The following is a 21,225-nucleotide window of genomic DNA, read 5'->3' as shown; positions in this document are numbered from 1 at the left end:
TTGTGAAAATAAGACAGCTAGAAGGTGTGATTAAATTTCTCTTCAAAAGGAAAGGCGAAAAATGTTTTAGAACCACTGTTTTAGTATAACGTTTTATTTCATGCATCTTGATGCTGAATTTGGAGCAGACAAAGCACTTGGCTGTGTAAAGATGTGTTGAGAGAATACGATTTTATTAATGACTGTGGGTTGCAATCTCAAAGGATCTACATAAACCATAGTATTGATTTGCAAACCCATAAAGTCCATCATAAATGCATCATGACAGATTTACATGGACAGACCTTTAGCTCCCAGCCCTTGATGATATTGGCAGGTTGGATCCCTTCTTCCTGTGTTTTGCTGCAGGTCAAAGCAAATGACACATAGAGGAAGAGGTGCATCCATTTCAGCCTTCACCACTGAGTGCTGATGCTTTACTGTTTTACCGTAATGTAGCACAGTCTCAGGCCGGACTGGATCTTCTTGTGCTGAAGGCATGCTGAAATATTAATGTCAGCTGGAGGGGGTTTAGCTGCAGCAGGTAGGCTTCATTCTAATGGTAGTGCAGAAATTAAAACAGGCTTCCTAGTTCCTAGACATATTATTGTGCTACAGATTTGAGATGCTAAGATTAGGAAGCCACGAAAACAAACTCTTGATTAATCTTTCAGAGATCATAAGTGCGGTGTTGAGCAGATGATATGTTTTTTATCTTCCAATTTAATTTTTAATTTTTGAGTCCATTTATTTTATTTTATTAAACATGACTTACTAGTTGTGATACTTGAGGCTAGAATCATCTCCTACATTGCTATGGTTTGTATTGTTTGTGCAAGCACCACTAGTTGATACATACTGTAAAGCTAAAATGAATCAAAGCTTCAAGAGCACTTTCTGTAGTTCATAAAAAGTTTTGGTTCTGAAGATCATTTATCATTCAAAAGTTTGGGGTCAATAAGTTTTTTATTTTAAAGAAATCAATTTAATAATCAGCTAGGATGCATTAAATTGATCAGAAGTTATATTAAAGACGTTTATAATGTTGCAAAATAAAAAAAAAATAAAAATGTATCACAAAAAATATTGTTAATGATAAGAATTGTTTCTTGCACAAAATCAGCATATTAGAATGATTTCTGGAGGATCATGTGATACTGGAGAACTTAATGTAATAGAATGGATACTGAAAATTCAGCTTTTCCATCACAGGAATAAAGCAGTTATTTTAAATTGTAATAATATTTCATAATATAAAAACTGTATCATTACAGTATTTTTGATCAAATAAATGCAGCCTTGGTGAGCATATGAGACAAAAACATCAAACAATCTTACCGACTCAAAAACTTTTGAACGTTAGTGTACATCCTTGTGATGCCTCATCCCCAAGCCCCCTAAGTGGACAGTTGATTCAATGTGAACCGTCATGTGGGGTTCTGGCAGGGTCTGTCTAGCTGCAATCTCACAGTTTCTCTCTACACTGCATCTGTGTGACGCTCTGTGTGAATGCGCCCTCTAGTGGATTGCTTGAGCGCTTACCCTACCCACTTTCTGCTCCCCATGTGCACATAGTTCAGTAATGTAGCTTGCACTGGCTGCTTCCTGTTAATGAGATTATCAAACCCTCTTTCTGAGTAATATGTTTGAATTTATTGTTAATTAAGTTTTGTGCCATATTTTATCCTGACAACATCGATATTGTAATTAGCATGCTTGAAGAACCAAACCCTATATTTGTAATTACAGTTAATGTAGACCTCACTTCCTGTGCTGATTAGTGCTCATGATCCATTCTATGCTGTGTGTTGAGCTGAATCAGGAGCTTGCTATTGGAGAAAATAGAAAAGATCAGCACACGGATGGATTGGTTTTAAAGGGTGAGGAATATTTTCTTGACCAAAGCCAGATTTTACTTCCTTGTGCCAACCATGCGAACGACGATTCACTTTCTGACCATTTACCGTGCCGTCAGTTCACATCACGGCTGATCCGGTCTCGGAATGTCATTTACAGTTGAGTAGATTCCTAAAATAGAATGACCTTATATTGCTTTTAACATGGGCTCTGTGCAATGTAATTTTGAATATTGCAATTTAAAGAGGTAGTTCACCCAAAAATGAAAATATTTATGTTATTTGTCATTCCAAACCAGCATGCTGTAATATATAGCAAACAAGTCGTGAAGAACTTTCATGGTCTTTTAAAAGTATTTGTTTGTTTGTGTCTGTTTTGGAGCTTGACTGCCCATGTTCACTGTCATTGTATCAAATGGAAGAATTTTAAATTCAGATGGGAAAATTAGTTTGGAACTACATAATCCATTTAAATTTTTTGTAATGATGATTCAGGCAAAGTATCAGAGGCGATTTGGATGCTGATTTGATTCTGTGTAAGTAAAATGCAGCATCAGAACAGTATACAATTTTATTGAACATATGAACATGTACTAGTCATATTTATCAGCTGACCACTGATGGATGCCTGCTGTGCAAGCACTCGGTGAACAACATATTTTTGAAGTGGTGATCATTGTAGCCAATCAAAGACCTATCTGTTGAGCACGTGAGCACAATGGCCAATCAGGTGTTTAAGTTAGTCAGAACTCAACGGCGCTCAAAATTCTAGGGGGAAATGCTGGTATCGTCACATTTTTTAAATTTCAGTAACGACTTGGTACCAAAGTACTGGTACTTTTGACAGCCCTAATGTGAATGCATCTGCAGTATGGAAACTTGTTTCCACCATGGAATAAAACAATTTAAAAGATAATTGCAACTTTTTATCTCACAATTATGACTTTCTTTCTCACAGTTGTGAGTTTACATCTCGTAATTACGACTTTTTCAGAATTGTGAGTTATAAAGTCAGAATTGCGAGATGTAAAATATATAATGTCCAATTCTGAAGGAAGAAAAGACTGACTCGCAATTGTGAGTTTATATCTCACAATTCTGAGAAAAAAAGTCTGAATTATGAGATAAAGTATCATAATTACCTTTTTTTATTCAGTGCAAAAACAAGCTTCCATAGTGCAAAATTTAGTCTGAATTTAGTCTGGGGGAAAAAACAAAAACATTTAAGGGGTACCTATTATGCCCATTTTTACTTTGTAATTTAAGTCTTAGGTGTCCCCAGAATATGTCTGTGAAGTTTTAGCTTAAAATACCTCACAGATCATTTATAACTCCATGTTGTAAATATCCTTTTCTGACTACAGTTAAGAATATATATATATATATATATATATATATATGAGTGTGTGTGTGCGTGTGTGTGTATATATAATTTAAGGTGTGTGTGTGTGTGTATTCAGGATCCTTCCTAAGGCATCATTACCCATCACATAAATCCGTTCATGCATGACCACCCAACACACACTACACACATACACGCACAGGCCAGTGTGTACTCTGTACTTCCCAAAGGCCCAGGGCTTTAGTGCAGATCCACTCACTGTGTACTTTATGTGTGTTTGACTATGGATTCATGTTAATTAGCTTCACTCTCTGTTTGAACAGAATAAAACATAGAGCTGCATCCCTCTTAGCTGTGATCACACATTTGAGGTGGGTTTTACGCACTGGTATTTTTAGAAGTGTTTCTTCGGGTTTGTTTGGCACACAGGTGAACTGGCACAAATACAAATGCTAAGATCTCGTATAAGCTTCCTTCAGCTCTTCACATCTACAGGGGAAGGACAGACCCCCTTCTGTTGCTCATCACACATTAGCACACATACTGTAATTCAGTGTTTCATATGATGTTTACAGTTTCACAACACAACAAGCAAACACTACTATAATATTTTTATGTTTATGAAAATATTGTTTATTATAACCAAGGCACCTTGAAATCTCAAAATGTTTTTGAACATTTTTTACATCAGATATCATTTCAATATTGTTAATATATCAACAAGAAAATTTTGTGTATATTTTATTTTCATTTTTAAGCATATTTTAAGTTGTTATTAGTAGTCATTTTTCTGTGTGTGTGTGTGTGTGTGTGTGTGTGTGTGTGTGTTTGTAATTAATCTCTCCATTTCCATCAGTTTAACTCATTTAGGGTAGTTTGCGGAGCAGTTATGAATATAATAGGTGGACATTATTATACTGGTGATCAGCCAATCACAGCTGATCTCATATAGCCTGCATCTCAGGGCTAACTTTTTACATTTAGGCCACATTTTAGGACCTCAGGACATGCCAAAAAATTAGTGGTTTACATGCTGTTTCTCATCTATATCTCATATTTCATAATACTTGTTTTATCTTGTATTGTCAAACATACCAGTACTACCTGTACCAGTTGGTACAACAAAAAAAAAGGTTGACGGAACCAGCATTTCTGCAGTACCGGTAGTACAGAGTACCGGGTATATTCAGTATACGCCAAAAGATGCTGCTTTCAAACACACTCGGTTGTGTTTGTTCGACTGCTCTCTGAGCATCAAAGGTTTCTGTTTACAGCGTGATTTTACAAACCCAATTCCAAAAAAGTTATTTTATTCAGAATACAACATAATGACATATCAAATGTTTAAACTGAGAAAATGTATCATTTTAAGGAAAAAATAAGTTGATTTTAAATTTCATGGCATCAACACATCTCAAAAAAGTTGGGACAAGGCCATGTTTACCACTGTTTACCACCCCTCTTCTTTTTATAACAGTCTGCAAATGTCTGGGGACTGAGGAGACAAGTTGCTCAAGTTTAGGAATAGGAACGTTGTCACATTCTTGTATAATAAAGGCTTCTAGTTGTCAACTGTCATAGGTCTTCTTTATCGCATCTTCCTCTTTATGATGCGCCAAATGTTTTCTATGGGTGAAAGATCTGGACTGCAGGCTGGCCATTTCAGTACCCGGATCCTTCTTCTACGCAGCCATGTTGTTCTAGAACTTGGATATACCTTTCAGCATTGATGGTGCCTTTCCAGATGTGTAAGTTGCCCATGCCACACGCACTCATGCAACCCCATACCATCAGAGATGCAGGCTTCTGAACTGATCCCAGTTTTCCAAAAAGAACTTCAAATTTTGATTCGTCTGACCACAGAACAGTTTTCCACTTTGCCACAGTCCATTTTAAATGAGCCTTGGCCCAGAGAAAACGCCTGCGCTTCTGGATCATGTTTGTATATGGCTTCTTTTTCTTTTTAGATATGGCTTCTTTTTTTCTTTATGGCTTCTTTTCCGCCGTTGCCAGAGTTTTAGCTGGCAATGGCGAATGGTACGGTGGATTGTGTTCACCGACAATGTTTTCTGGAAGTATTCCTTAGCCCATGTTGTGATTTCCATTACAGTAGCATTCCTGTATGTGATGTAGATCACGGGCATCCAGTATGGTTTTCCGGCCTTGACAGCATTGGGTGAATTGGTGATCATCTTGACTTGACTTGCCCATCTTGACTTCTGAGAGACACTGCCACTCTGAGAGGCTCTTTTTATACCCAATCATGTTGCCAATTGACCTAATAAGTTGCAAATTGGTCCTCCAGCTGTTCCTTATATGTACATTTAACTTTTCCGGCCTCTTATTGCTACCTGTCCCAACTTTTTTGGAATGTGTAGCTCTCATGAAATCCAAAATGAGCCAATATTTGGCATGACATTTCAAAATGTCTCATCTTCAACATTTGATATGTTATCTTTATTTTATTGTGAATAAAATATAAGTTTATGAGATTTGTAAATTATTGCATTCCTTTTTTATTCACAATTTGTACAGTGTCCCAACTTTTTTGGAATCGGGTTTGTACAAGTGTTGAGCATTGTAGCCAATCACAATCATATCTGTTAAGTGCATTGAACAGGCTTATCAGAGGTGCTAGTCAGTACGTTAGTCAGAATCTGCTTAACACCGCTGAAAACGCACAAGGTTTTGTTCAACTCAAGCTGCACGCTCGCAAATCCTTTCGTTATAACCAACAAAGTCTAAACACATTGTAAATAACAGATTTATTGTACAATTAAGACAGCTTTTTTATTATAAGCTTGCACTTTAGAGATTGATAGCCTTAATGATTATAAATGGAGGACTCTTCTCTTGATTTCTGTTTATTACCCATTCACAATCTGAATACATGTTTAGTTTTTCATTTTGATAAGAAGGCTACACTGCAAAGTTTCTGGATTGACAACTGTATTTAAATGCGCGATTGATTTAAAAACTGCAATGACTGACAGTGGTAACCAACGGACAAGACAAAATTAGACAATTTTTTAAAGTATTTAATTGAACAAATTTTTGCTCTGGTATTGGAACTGGTACTGGAATGTATTTCCCGACATCAAAATCAGGCACATATAAATGTCTGGAAACACAATTCCTGGCTGCATGTCAATATCCATGGATTACTGGAACTTTGGTGCATTGTAACACTAGGAACACTATCGAGTCCAACCTTTTTTTTTTTAGTTTAGTTTGTTTTACTCATGTTTTACTTGCATTTTTGTAGTTTCCCCTATTAAATACAGTCATGCAGCAGGCTCTTTTGCCACTCAGTCTGGCTTAGGGCCGTGTTCCGGTGAGAAAGTCAAGTCAATGTATACCCTCTATATATGGAAACTAACAAGATGGCAATAGAAACAAGGAAACAGGAACTAAACCACAGGAAGAGAACACAGGCACAGCAAGACAACAGAATATCAAAATAAGTTCATGAAACAGAGACACAGGGAATCGTGACACATATATTCACCCACGGAGAGTCTAACTCATTATTCTTCACCTGCAGCATTATTTCTACTGGCCCAAAACACCTCTGTTTTCCTTCTGGAGCACACACACACACGGGCATAATGCCATCCTGCACTCTGTCTGGGTTTGGCAGTTTGCTGTATGGGCTTGTAAACATCCTCTCTCATCTCTTGGAGTTGTTGTGGTAATTTGTTGGATAGCACATCTGCTGCCGTGATCTGAGTTGATCTTAATATGCATCCTCAACTTGGCAAAGATGCCCATTGAAAAGAACAGTATTGCATTTGTTGTGTTTTTGAATGCTTGTCTGCAGCATGTTTTTCAAATCCCACATTACACTGTCCAAACACATTTAAATACACTACCTTTCAGAAGTTTATGGTCAGAAAGATTTTTGTTTTTAAAAGTCTCTTATCATATTGAAATAACTGTTTTCTATTTGAATATGAAGAGTTCCATTGCAAAAACCTCTAAGTCTATCTGACATCTTTGCTTTTAAATTAATTTTTTTTTTTTTTTTTTTTTTTTTTCAGGCTCCTCAATTCATTGGTATTTAACAAAAACCAACAAAAACCTCCAAGTCCACCTCTTTGGACTGCAAGACATAGTAAATCAAAACAACAGTTTCTGTCAGTTTTACAGCAGCAAAAGGAACACTGTTGTGTTTACTTGCTATTAGCGAAAACCCTGTCATTGCCACTGTAACGATGGAGAACACATGATAAAATCATGCAGCTCGGCAATTAAAAGCTGGCTCATACGCACACCATCATTCATCTTGAAATAATATGATTGGATTTGCGTCTTCCGATTGGTTCTTCTGTGGACTTAGATTCTTTTGCTGACAAAGGGAAGTGGCATTTAGTTTTCCAATGAACCGGTATTTCTGAATGGGCTGACGGTGGGATTTAGCAGATTTGAAGCAAAAGTATTTGATGAATGTGTACTATGTGCGGAGAGCATTCACTCAATATCATTATCTCATTTTTGACGGAGGTGGCGTTTAGCGTTTTTTCCATCTGAACTCTTCATATTTTGGCAAAGCTGAATTTTCAGCAGCATTACTCCAGTCTTCAGTGTCACATGATCCTTCAGAAATCATTCATATACGATGATTTGGTGCTCAAGAAACTTTTATTTTCATTATCAATGTTGAAAACAGTTGAGCTGCTTAATATTTGATTCTTTGATAAATAGAAAGTTCAACGAACAGCATTTATTTGAATTAGAAATCTTTTGTAACATAAATGTCTACTGTCACTTTTGTAAAAGTATTAATTGCTTTAAAAAAGTCATACTAACTTTTGAACGTATATGTAGCGTATGTTTAACTTTCGCTACTCTCTGTGAAGTTAATAGATTTTTTGTGTACATTTGTTTTTACTAGGGAGGTGTGAAAATAGGAATATAACTTTCTGATGATGTTTATGGAAACTAAGAAATCTCCCAGTATAGACATCACACTGTGGCTAATTACAGCTCTCTGGTTTTCAAACAAAGCTAGCATATGTACATATTGGAAGAGAACAGCATAAAGATGCTACAGTATTTATAAATATTCAGACCTGTTCCATTGACTCTGCCATCATGCAAGTTCTCGCTGAATTCCAAATCAGTCTAACAAATAACACTCAGCCTTGCTAATAAAGCAGGGTGGTGCCAATTTTGACACAGCATTGTTCTTGGCTTTACCTAGTTAATATCACGGTCCTGGTATTATTTCACCCTGAAAATCAAAAGAAAAGAAAAATAAGTTTTGCAAAAAGAAAGTTAAGCATAAGAGTAAGAAGAAAGCTTTAAGTAGACAGGGTTGTAAAATACTGTCTACCAGAGTAGAGAAAGGGAGAGAATTCAGATCTACATGGTGGCTGCATCCCAGTTGTGTGTGTGTGTGTGTGTGTGTTTAGGGAGCACGTGTGAGAGTGTGTGTGTGTTCATGCATTAGGCGGACTCTTGCTTATCCAGGAGTGAAGAGTTTCGTGCTTTCTCTCTCTCTACGTCAATGCTCGTAGCATGAGTGCAGCGCTCCTGTTGCGAGAGGAATGTCTCCTATAGTGAGGAATCCCGACTGTTTCAATCCAATGCTCTGCCACTGTAAGGTCGCGTGCCATGACAACACCTTGTCGCTGATGTTTGGATGTAAGGTAGGCTTCCATAATCTGTGTCTCTCTGTAGAAAAGAAGCAATTTTTAAGATGCATTTGCACTTTACAAGCACTGCCGGCTGGCCAGAACAGGAAGTGTGTCAGTGGTGTGACACTTGGCATTTACTTCTCACTTGAATTATTGGGCTACAGTTGATTTATTGAATCGTGTTGCACTGCAGGTGTTTGTTCATTATCACTTTTGTGTTTTTGAGTGGTTTAGTGAGTTTTAAGTGATTTATGGGATTTACAACCATTAGCACTTACAACCAAGCACTTTAGTTTGCTGTTTTTCAGCATTTAAACAGTAAAACATCTGTAAACCCCTGTCATGTCGCTTGGATCAAGATGTTAATCCCTGGGTGAATGATTTACAGTATTTAGTTGGCATGCTACATTTGTTTGTTTGTTTGCTCTCTTGTACGGTCTTTCATTCAGAGCCAATTAGTTTCAGACGGCAGAGGCAGTCCACAGCCCAGCATGCTAATAAGATGATTCAGCTCTGTAAGTAAAATGAATTGCAGCTGCAGAGGGAATTCTGTCACTTGTGCTTGGTATTATGATGTCACTCGGTTGGGTTTATTTATAACTCATGGAAATGTGCAGATTAGTGTCTTTAATTTGGTGTGAAGTGTTTTGAGGCGGTAAAAATACTTGTTGGACTGAGAAGCTTTATTTTGGCCATGTACACACTGTAGATAAATTGAATTCTGTTATGTGACTTAATGCGAATTATTACTTCCTCAAAAACAGCTCTACTATTGTAAATGGATTCAACTGTTTGTATCCATGTTTAGGTTTTATGTCTGTGAGAAGTTTAAATGTGCTGTGACTTCCAAAACTTTGGAAGTCCAAAACTTTGCAGTGTGTACATGTGTTATCTATATGCCTTTTAATTGTGTTATGCAATTACGAATATTTAACAACAGCAATAATAATAATAATAATAATAAATTATTATTATTATTATTATTTATTATTGTGGCTTGGAGATGTATTATAATACATAATTATGATTACTGTACTACTACTACCACTACTACTACTACTACTACTACTACTTCTAATAATAATAATAATAATAATTATTATTATTATTATTATTATTATTGTTGTGTCATGATTGGTTGTTGTAGGAACTGAGAGAACTAAAGCCCAAAGTATATTTCACTTTTTACTTGTGCGCTTGACACGAATTTCGTCATCAGAAGAGTACCCGCACCGCCAGATTTTTGTAACCATGCGTACTTAAACGAACAGGTCGCACATGCGCATTCAATTATATTTGCAGTAATTTGTTTATCCACAAGGTAGGAACTGTGACCTAGGTGCGTCGATTCACAAGGTAGTCAAAGAAAAACTGCATAAACAGAACCGGTCAGAACTCATGCAAGCTACAGCGACGATGGAGGCCTACATAGACGAGAGATTGTGCGAAGATGTTAGAAAATTCCCTCATTTGTACAACTCTAGAAAGAATACAAAGATGTTTACATGGGTTGTAACTCGTGGTGAGAGATTGCTCAAAACTGAGCATGCGCCAAACGCCTGTGTACGCGTACGAGTCAAATGAAGTATACTTTCCAAGGCTGTGTTTTTGACTGTGCACGTACACTAGCGTACGTTTAAAAAAAAAAAAAAAAAAAAAAATGACGTGTACCCAGGACTTTAGGGCTGAAATACTGACAAGGATTAATCAAAGTGAACAGGAACAGGTGTGTGGAACTAATTATCAACCAAGGAAACGAACTAAGAACTTAGGCTGGCAAACACAGTGAAAATGAAACCAAAACAGACTACACGTGACGTGTCTATAAGATTAGCATTGCATTTATAATAATTGTGTTTATATAATTATTTAATTATGAATAATAATTTATTATCAGTAGTATTAGTGGTATTAATAAAAAAAAAAATACAATATAAAACAATATTATTATTTTTTATTATCCATGATACCACAGTAAATATTAGCAATGTAATATTTATAATTATTGCAATAACACTTTCTGATTTTGATATCACTGATGTAAAAGATGCCAGGGTATAGCAATTTTATAATTTGATTTTGCCTTTGTGGCAGAATGTAAGCTGAAATCAGAATGTACAGTAAGTTTCAAAGCCCCTGATCCATGTTCTGCCTGAATGAGAAAGTGAGAGAGACATGGAGAGGGGAAGGACAGGGATTAGTTTTTGCAGTGTAAGCAGTACCATGTCTTTGCTGCTTTAATTAACCCAGAATTATGCTGTTTAAATCTTTACAGTAAGCATAAGAGCATTATTATTTAATATTTGACCAGAAGTGTTAGTGTAAGGGTTTAGCTTAAATCCGTGGCCCCCTCAGCATTCCGAGTCATTCTGAGTCCTGCAAATGCCATCATGAGATGTATGTTTCTGTACTCTCCTTATGACATACTTATTTCCCTCCATCAACCAGCTGTTCCCATTCCTGGACACATTTAGATTGGCTCACAACCAAATCCCCAACTGTGGTTTGAAGTTCAAAGGAGCAGAATCATCGTTTTAATGTGTTGTACATTTGTTCATGAGTCCAATATTCAGACCTCAACCGAGTGTTTTGAAAGTTTAAGGAATGTCTGTTGATGCAAAGTTACAGATTTGTGTATGCAGTAACTCGTTTCCTCATGGCGTTCCAAACCTGTGTGACTTTGAAGAAGGTTTTGAAGAAAACACTGTTCGCTTCTATATGATGAAACATGTGGACCAGACATGATGGATCAGAGGTTGTCAACCTCCATGAAAGTAATATAAAAGTGACTTATGCGTTTATATTCCAAGCCTACTGAAGGCCAAACCACATTATTTGAGGAACAGATAGCTACTTAAAATTAGGCTTCAGGAGAATTGAGGGTGAGTAAATGATGACAGAATTTATAAGAATTTTAAAACTAAAAAATTACATTTTGGGGGGTGAATTATCTCTTCAAAATGCCCATTACCACCTTATCTGGAACTTGTAGTCTCCACTGGAAATTTTCTCAGTAACTAAGGAGGTAGAAGTAGAAAGATCTTGCTGTTGTTAACCCTTCCTCCTTCTGCAGGCTGAATGAACCCTGGGAGCTGACGATGACAAATTCAGGGTTTATTAGGCCGCAGAAAAGGGGTCAGTGCACACAATCGCAAGGAGATTCCACACAATCCAGCACAGAGCCTTCAGCCATGCCACCTCATATTCCCATCTTCTATCATCTCAGAGAGAGAGAGAGAGAGGGAAGTGAGGAAGCAGCCTTCAGCACAGTGGCACGTGAACATAATAGTGTGTTGGAAAACCCACAGCCTCACAAATACATTAATACACTTCCCCCGAACATACACATCTGTCCTGATATAAATATATTAGCACATTTTGAAGATTTCCAAGCTTCTCTGCTGTAGACCATGCTAGGAGTTGTCTATCACATTGTCACGCTACATATGTCCAATTAGAAGCGATATGTTATAGTATTATATTTGACACTTGAGTGTGGGTTGTGAGACTGCTTATTACCACATTTAACACATCAAATATACTACACATCACAGACCATAGCAGTTATCATGCTAGCCTGATGCATTTTTAATAGTCCAGTGAACCAGGCTTGACTTTGACCATTTTATCTGTTTGTTTTAGACTTGGTTTGAATTATTTTACCACTTTCACAGTGCGAAAAGTTCTGCTGTCTATATTCATGGTTTTGATTTACAGATCTCCACAAACTAGGTTAAAGTCAGTAGCCTCAGCAAAATAGTAATGGTCCATTTGCTGAGCAGTGACCAGTGACCTGACTGTTATATGTTGAGCATAGTACTAAAGCATCATTAATGAAATGTGACTCATTCATTGTCGCTGTAGTGGTTCTGTCAGAGGCACACGCAAAGTGTGGCATTATATGCTGTCAGTACTATGGCTGATATTTCTCAGATGTTTCAGAATCCTTCAGAATGGAAATAATACTGTCTTCAAGATTAAATTAACATATCATTGTTTTGTTAAAAGCTGATGGGCTTTACACACAGTAGTCAGATTAATTTTTCCTTCTTACAGTCCAAAGGTGGTTGTAGGAATGCTGGTTGATCTTCTCAAGAGGGCTTCTCTAATGGCTTATAATATATTTGTACATCCTATTTATGCCACTATATGTACACCAATGGGAAAACTCAGGATTGATCAAGTAATCAGACAATTGTTTTGGCAACTAACCGAGTAGTCCAATATTTTTAAAGTATTTTTTATTTATTTATTTATTTTTTGTCGTAATAGAGCTGCACAATTAATCATTAAAAAAAATCACAATCTCGATTCAAACACCCATGCGATCTTATTGCTAAATGTCTATGATTCAGCTATGTCTATTAATGTCATGAGCGGTTTCAACAAAGGAGAGTTGTTGAGGTAGGATCTATGTGCAGCAGTAATGTTTTTTTTTCCAATATAGACAAAACAAAAACATGCAAAAGCGCAGGAGCATAAAAATCATGAGTATAACAACCAGCTAAGCATTAACGAGAATGGACAAACTGAGGGCTATGTATACACAGAGAAACCAAACAGCTAAACAAGGAACAGGTGAATCAAATCAATCAAACAATGAGTATCCATGACAACGAAATCATGCTGAGAATCCATAGAAACAAAAAGGAAAACTGAGAAATCAGGGTTACAAACCAAGTCAGAAAAAAAAAAAAAACAGAAACCATGTTGAATGTTACATTTATTGGAAAAGTATGATCACAGTGAACATTCAAATTTTCAAAACATTCTTTTCAAAACAGTCTTTTCAACCACACAATATTATTTTTTTCTTTTTTATAATAATTCAAATGATCACAGAAGTACTTAGATAAAGGTTTATAGTTCAGATATAAACACTGATGTCTGCGGTAGCGATCAAAAAAGAGTAAATCACCTTTTGAAACTTGATGCTTCAAATTTGTCATTGAATCGTTCATTCAAGAGATTCCTTCAAAAACACAGATTCGCTCAGTAATGAAACAAGTGAAGTCTTTATGAGCGAGTCATTGAATCATTCATTTAAACAGTTTTTTTTTTATTCAATTCAATAATTAAATAATACTGTTTTGTTAAGAATTGTGATCTATATTTTAAACATTAAACATGATAACAATGGGGCAATAATAATTGTATCAATAAGGCATCATAAGTAAGTGATCTTATGGTTTTATTGAACAGTATTGTTAAAATTCGCAATACAGTGTATGTGCACATCAGCCTTTTTTATACAGAAAGAATGACAGATACATCTGTCAACTTCTTTATGACAGCTAATGTAATTTCTTGAACATTAAACATTTGGACATCAAAACATGTAAACTCTAAATGGGGGTTGGAATTTTTTTTTTTTAAATCGCGATGAACAGTTCACATATTTAGATGGTGACATACTGTATTCACATGTTCACTTAACTTAATGGCAAAGAGAGATTTAATTAATGTCTAATCTAGACTACCTTATGGATGCTGGATATTTTATTTGTTAACTCTCATCCATAGATTTGAGAACTTTTTAAAAACTAATTACTCAAGTTTAATCACGTAATCAAGACAGCTCTAGTGTATCATTTATTTTGTGAACATTGTGTGTGGTTTTTTTGAAGAATTGCTATAAAGCTTGCCAGAAAATACTAATTATATATTGTTGGTTTTTACAGATTAAAGAGGAAATTATTAATGACAGGAAGGACACAGAAGCATATGTTATAGTGATGGTCAAATACAGTCAAATACACCCTCTGCTCTTCCTTGGTTTTAATGAAACCTGCTCAATCCCATCACTTTCACTGCAGCCCACTAACTTTGTGTATTCACCGACATGCCTCTGGAGAGAGGATTTGCATCTTTATTTTCCATTTTGTTTATCACTTTTTTCTTGTTCCGTTCTCCTTGTTATGTTTGCAACAACAAGCAGATTAGCTGTGGCTGGCAAATATTTTCTCCGTTTTCTTTTAAGAAAAATTCCAGGTGGTTCGCCTGCAAAGCCTGTTATCTTCAAACGGCATGATGAATGTCCTCAGAGGTCTGGAGTTGGGGAGGAGGCCTCTTGAATGAAAATCCTGTCCAAATCACAGTCCATTAATAAAGCTCAAAACGTCCATTCGAAATAGATAATCCAGCTGAAAACATTTCAGACATTGAAAAGATGTAACATTTCATACTGAGAAGAAAGTTTGCACAAATATGTTCCTTCTAAAAAAGACCATCTTATATTAGTATAACTAGCGGTTGGTTCGGTTGACTAGTACAATTAACGCACTTCTGGTCTTTCCATAATTTTTCAAAGTTTGAAAAACCATTCAAATTGAGTGTCAACATGAAGCTTTCTGTTTCTGAGAGGTCACAGACAGCCTAAATATAGCAAGGCTGGTGTTTCTAGAGAGAATCTATGAGTGTGCATTTTTACTGAAGATATTTCCCTACCATTCGCTGTTATGGAGTATGAGAGCTGCTATTAGTCTGGGCTGGATAATTGTAGGTAATAACAGTGTAGAAAGAACAAGTCAGTGGCAACAAGAGATGCTTACAGCATTTGAGAGAGGGAGACAATAGCAGCTTTTAAAGAAAGGTGAGGTGGTTGCACGACCTGCTACCTTGTGGGAACCCTGGTTTTCTCACCCACCTGTCATTATTTTACATTAACTTCATTTATCTCTGCCTTCGCCTACAATAACACAGCAGTTCAGCACGCTGCTTGTGTGCTGCATGTAGCACAATGCCAATGAAAATAGTGAGTGTCCTTAAACTCGTTTACTGATCCAGAACCTTGTGAGCTAACTTAGTACATAGAAGTACATACGTAGCTACCTTAGGGTACATCATATCTGAAATGAAACATGTAAGTTATATGGATGGATAGCAAACTCACAGTTGTTTCCAATAGAATATGTCATTAGCATGTTGCTAAGCTAATCATTTGATACATTTTTGCCACAAATATTGCATGAAATTAATTTTTGTATCAATAGTTTTCATAAGAACATCAAAATGAAGGTTTTCATGTCTGAATTCTTGCTTTGGATTCATAGCGAGTAAGATTATGTTTGTGGTATGTGTGTATTCTTAGCACAACTTTCATTCTGTTATTATGATCTCTTGTGTCTTCTTCCCTCAGATGAACCATCTCACATATGTCAGCTATTAGACTGCCAGCTGACGGTACGCTTGGCATTCTGTAGCTCAGAAACCCAGATTTAGTGTACCTAGAGTACCTAGTGTTGAATATTGTGTAACCCTACAATACTCCTCACCTTTGACCTCTCAGACATCCACTTTGTGAGTATTTTAAGGCATCATGGGTGCGTTCTTAATATAATATGTAATTTGGTCAATTTCAAAGGCAGCATATCATGTATCATTGCACTAATCTGTGAAAAATCTGTTCATAAGTAAATGGTTAATAAGATTTCTTTGTTTCTTTTTTTTGAAAGGAATTACTTTTATTCATCAAGGATGCATGTATGGTCTCTCGTATGTCAACGAGAGATCAGCTTGTGACAGCAATCATGGAAAGAATATGTGTTTTTGTTTGGCTGGTAATGTAGGCTATTTGCAGGCCGTATTTCTCTTCGCGAGTATACGTGAGTGTAATACTCAATAATCAATTATACACCAAGTTTAATTATTTATTGAGGAATTAGCATGTTAAAATGTTTTAGAGGATCAGTTCACTTTCAAATGAAAATTAACCCAAGCTTTACTCAGCCTCGAGCCATCCTAGGTGTATATGACTTTTTTTTCTGATGAACACAATCGGAGATATATTAATAAATATCCTGACGCATCCAAGCTTTATAATGGCAGTGAGCAGGATCGAATATGAGCTGAAGAAAGTGCCTCCTTCCACATCCATCCATCCAACATACTCCACACGGCCCCGGGGGGCCTTCTGAAGTGAAGTGATGCGTTTGTGTAAAAAAATATATCCATATTTAACAAGTTATGAATTAAAATATCTAGCTTCCACCAGACCACCTTCCGTATTCAACTCTCGCAGTTCTAAAAGCTTACGCTACGTGGTTGGAAGCACTTTCTTCAGCTCATACTGTACTTGTTGATCACGCTCACTGCCACTAGAAAGCTCTGATGCATCAGGATATTTATTAATATTCTTTGACTGTGTTTATCAGAAAGAAGAAAGTACATATACACCTAGGATGGCTTGAGGGTGAGTAAAGTTTGGAGTAATTTTCATTTGAAAGTGAACAAATCCTTTAAGTAAGGCCTACAATAGGCTAAGCAAGGTGACATTCACAACAAATGCCTCTTAAAGGATTTGTTCACTTTCAAATGAAAATTACTCCAAGCTTTACTCACCCTCAACTTTATTGATTATTACAGAACTTTGTGAGATTGCAATCAACTGAGATGAGTGATAGCTTTTTAGTGATTATAAAGAGGTGCTTTCGGTGCTATGTAGCCTATAATCACTTTGAAAGTTTTATTTTCACTTATAAGAGCATAGATATAATACTAAGAGGGTCGACGGCCAATTACATGCTGCAAAGTTTCGAAAGTGACATCTTAGATTTAAATGCGGGATTCAATCTTGAAATTGCGATGATTGACAGTGATAATCAAGGCATGGGACAAAAATGTGAATGCATACTAATAGATTAATAGAAACATTTTCGTGTTAATTTTTTAAATTCTATTCCAATTATTTGTAAAATTAATTACATGATTAAATAATTAAATAATATTATGCTATTCTTATTATGGTGGAGCCATTGCTTACACATTACATTACTAGAGCACCGTCACTAATTTCAGAAGCACCCTCAGTGATTTCATTCTGGAACCGGGTCTGTATTTGTTTACTAATGTATTTGCACTTGAAAGTTTCCATTAAAGGTGCCATCGAACGTTTTTTTACACAATGTAATATAAGTTTAAGGTGTCCCCTGAATGTGTCTGTGAAGTTTCAGTTCAAAATACCCCATAGATTTTTTTAATTAATTTTTTTTAACTGCCTATTTTGGGGCATAATTAGAAATGAGCCGATTCAGGCTGCGGCCCCTTTAAATCACGCACTCTCCGCCCCTCCTGAGCTCTCTACTCTATCATTGCATAAACAAAGTTCACACAGCTAATATAACCCCCAAAATGGATCTTTACAAAGTGTTCATGCATACATCGGATTATGTGAGTATAGTATTTATTTGGATGTTTACATTTGATTCTGAATGAGTTTGAGGCTATGCTCCATGGCTAACGGCTAATGTTACACTGTTGGAGAGATTTATAAAGAATGAAGTTGTGTTTATGAATTATACAGACTGCAAGTGTTTAATAATGAAAATAACGACAGCTCTTGTCTCCATGAATACAGTAAGAAACGATGGTAACTTTAACCACATTTAACAGTACATTAGCAACATGCTAACAAAACATTTAGAAAGACAGTTTACAAATATCACTAAAAATATCATGATATCATGGATCATGTCAGTTATTATTGCTCCATCTGCCATTTTTCGCCATTGTCCTTGCTTGCTTACCTAGTCTGATGATTCAGCTGTGCACAGATCCAGACGTTCTGCCCTTGTGTAATGCCTCGAACATGAGCTGGCATATGCAAATATTGGGGGCGGACATATTACAGTACATAACAGTCGGTGTTATGTTGAGATTCGCCTGTTTTTCTGAGGTCTTTTAAACAAATGAGATTTATATAAAGAGGAGGAAACAATGGAGTTTGAGACTCACTATATGTCATTTCCATGTAGTGAACTCTTGTTATTCAACTATGCCAAGGTAAATTAAATTTTTAATTCTAGGGCACCTTTAAAAAAATGAAAGACCTAAGTGTGTTTCTCATTGTGCGTGCATGTGCCGGCCCCAGTCTTTCAAAACTAGCAACTGAGCAACTTTTGAAACTATAAACCGAGTTTATATCCAAAAATGGAGAGAAATGTTGCTAAAACATTTGTCTGGGCCTATTTTCAGTTAGAATGCTGTCTTAAAAGGCTGCAAGGTGTATCACTGGGTTTTGGAACTGAGTGAGGATGTTCTCACTTAAGTTCTAAACCGACAGAAGATTCTAAAACACTTCTATGTTGCAACATTCCAGCTGTTTCTCTGAGGATTAGGATAATGAGAAGTACTGTAACTTAAAGCACAGCCCACCTCTGTGCATAATGCTAGTCAGTAAGGTGTAGGATAATTACTCTGTGCAGTGTGTGGAGTCATATCATCAGAGAGAATTAAAGCTCTCATATTCTTTGCAGGTGGGCTCATGCAGAGCTCCTGAAATATGATTATGTTCAGTTTTTTTACACTCAGTGTAGGGAATTTGAACTCTATAGTGTGATGATGTATTCTCTGGTATGCTGATATTTGAGCTTTTTTGATTGCAGAAGTGGTGATTATGGCTCCTCTCTGCCTCTCTACTCATAACTAATATATTTACATTTTTTACATTACATTAGTGCATTTGGCAGATGCCTTTATCCAAAGAGATTTACACTGCATTCAAGATGAACATCTTAACAGTTGCTTGCATTTCCTGGGAATGTTAGCACCATCTACTGTTCGAGCTACAGGAATGAAGGCTCCACTCATGAATGTATGAATGAATGAATTCAATTTTGTAATTTATTTTTTTGTTTGCAGCAAGCGACACTGCGTGACAGTGATTGCCTTTTGCCCTCAGAAGGAGATTTTATTTTTGTTTTATTTTTTAAGAAAAGCACTTTTTTTTTTTAATTATTGACAACAAATATAAATAATAAATAGGACATTTGAGTTTGGAAAGTGTCTCATTTGCCATCCACATTAAGGCAAGATTATTGCCTTTCAAACATAAAATGGGTTGTAAAATGCAATTCGTTCAATCTCTGTGTTTGTGTGTGTGTGTGGGTGTGTGTGTACGTCAGGTTGTATGTTTTTGTTGGTCAAGGCTTCTTCCCTTGTTATTATGTTTTGTTTTTTTGTTTTTTGTGGCTGTTGAATAGCCTACACTACCGTTCAAATGTTTGGGGTCAGGTAAGACTGTTGTTGTTGTTGTTGTTTGCTTGTTTTTATTCAGCAAAGATGCATTAAATTGACCAAAAGTGACAGTGACAGTGAAATTTATAATGTTACAAAAGATTTCTATTCCGAGTTTCTTTTGAACTTAGCAGCACAACTGTTTTCAACATTGATAATAATAAGAAATGTTTCTTGAGCACCAAATCAGTCTATTAGAATGATTTCTGAAGGGTCATGTGACACTGAAGACTGGAGTAATGGCTGCTGAAAATTTTATTTTGCCATCACAGAAATAAATAAAATTTTAAAATGATATACAAATATTAAACACCCATGTTGAATTGTGGATATTACTGTTTTTACTGTATTTTTGATCAAATAAATGCAGCCTTATTGATCATCAGAGACTTGTTTAAAAAGCATTAACTACAAACCCCAAACTATTGAACTCTAGTTTATGTACAATTATTCAAATGATTCAGCTCAACTGACTGTGATTGGTTGGTCACAGTTGGGCTCCTGTGTGTGTGTGCTTACAGAACAGGCCTCCAGCAGTACAGGGCTCCCAGCACCAAAGCCACTCTCCAGCATGTGTGAATCCAGCCCTGATGAGCTCCCCCTGGGTGAGACAGAAAGACAGGGGCCGTGTCGTACCAAATCCGCACTGTTAGTCAAGATGATGTGCTGCGCTGTGTTATGTCTTCACTTTACACATTTTCACTGTTGTTTTCAGCTCAACTAAAACGGATGAGCATCCTGCTTACGCCGCATGCAGAGCAAACTATTTAGAACTTCTCTCTCTAGGTTGGAGCATGTCAGCATCAGCGCTTTGCTTTATATTGTTATCACATGTGCATGCGGTTATTCACAGAAAACATATTAATCTTCATCATGCATCATGATTTCAGTCATTCTTAAAGGGTTAGTTCACCCCAAAATTAAAAAATTGTCCCATAATTTACTCACCCTCAAGCCATCCTGTGTGTATATGACTATTTTCTTTCTATTTTCTATTTTCTATTTTCTATTTTCTTTCTGACTATCAGAGATAAATTTAAAAATATCTTGACTCTTCCAAGCTTTATAATGGTAGTGAATGGGGGCGCAATTTTGAAGTCCAAAAAATGCATCCATCCATCATAAAAATAATAAATAGGGCTCCAGAGTGCTTCTGAAGCACTTTAAAACTTTATAAACTAAAATAACTAGCTTCCAGCAGACAATCGTACACATACTGCACAAGTCGACTTGCGCCACAAGAGCAACTTCTGACACAATGTATGATGCAGGATGTAGGAGTATGATAAGCTTAGACACCTCTTGCGGTTCAAACAAATAGGGCTGTGCCATAAATTCAAGCTCCTCTTCTCTTATATCGAAATCCTCTGACAATTCTCTTAAAATATATTGTTTT

The 21,225-nt window shown here is 36.3% G+C and overlaps 1 protein-coding gene across 12 annotated transcripts in view; it reads left to right on the top strand.

Moving 5' to 3' along the window:
* The window catches only part of dlg2 (discs, large homolog 2 (Drosophila)), a 276,217-nt gene that overhangs the window by 93,799 nt on the left and 161,193 nt on the right, over positions 1–21,225 (top strand). For 11 of the 12 annotated variants that reach the window (XM_067397823.1, XM_067397822.1, XM_067397821.1 and 8 more), the window contains one exon: positions 20,351–20,434. The exons of the other annotated variant lie outside the window; for it this stretch is intronic. In XM_067397823.1, the coding sequence (XP_067253924.1) occupies positions 20,351–20,434 (84 nt within the window). The remainder of the gene's footprint in view (positions 1–20,350; positions 20,435–21,225) is intronic. 12 annotated transcript variants of the gene reach the window in all.

The sequence above is a fragment of the Chanodichthys erythropterus genome, chromosome 10 (genome assembly GCF_024489055.1).
Source record: "Chanodichthys erythropterus isolate Z2021 chromosome 10, ASM2448905v1, whole genome shotgun sequence".
NCBI classification, from domain to species: domain Eukaryota; kingdom Metazoa; phylum Chordata; class Actinopteri; order Cypriniformes; family Xenocyprididae; genus Chanodichthys; species Chanodichthys erythropterus.
This window is presented reverse-complemented; position numbering and strand designations above follow the sequence as displayed.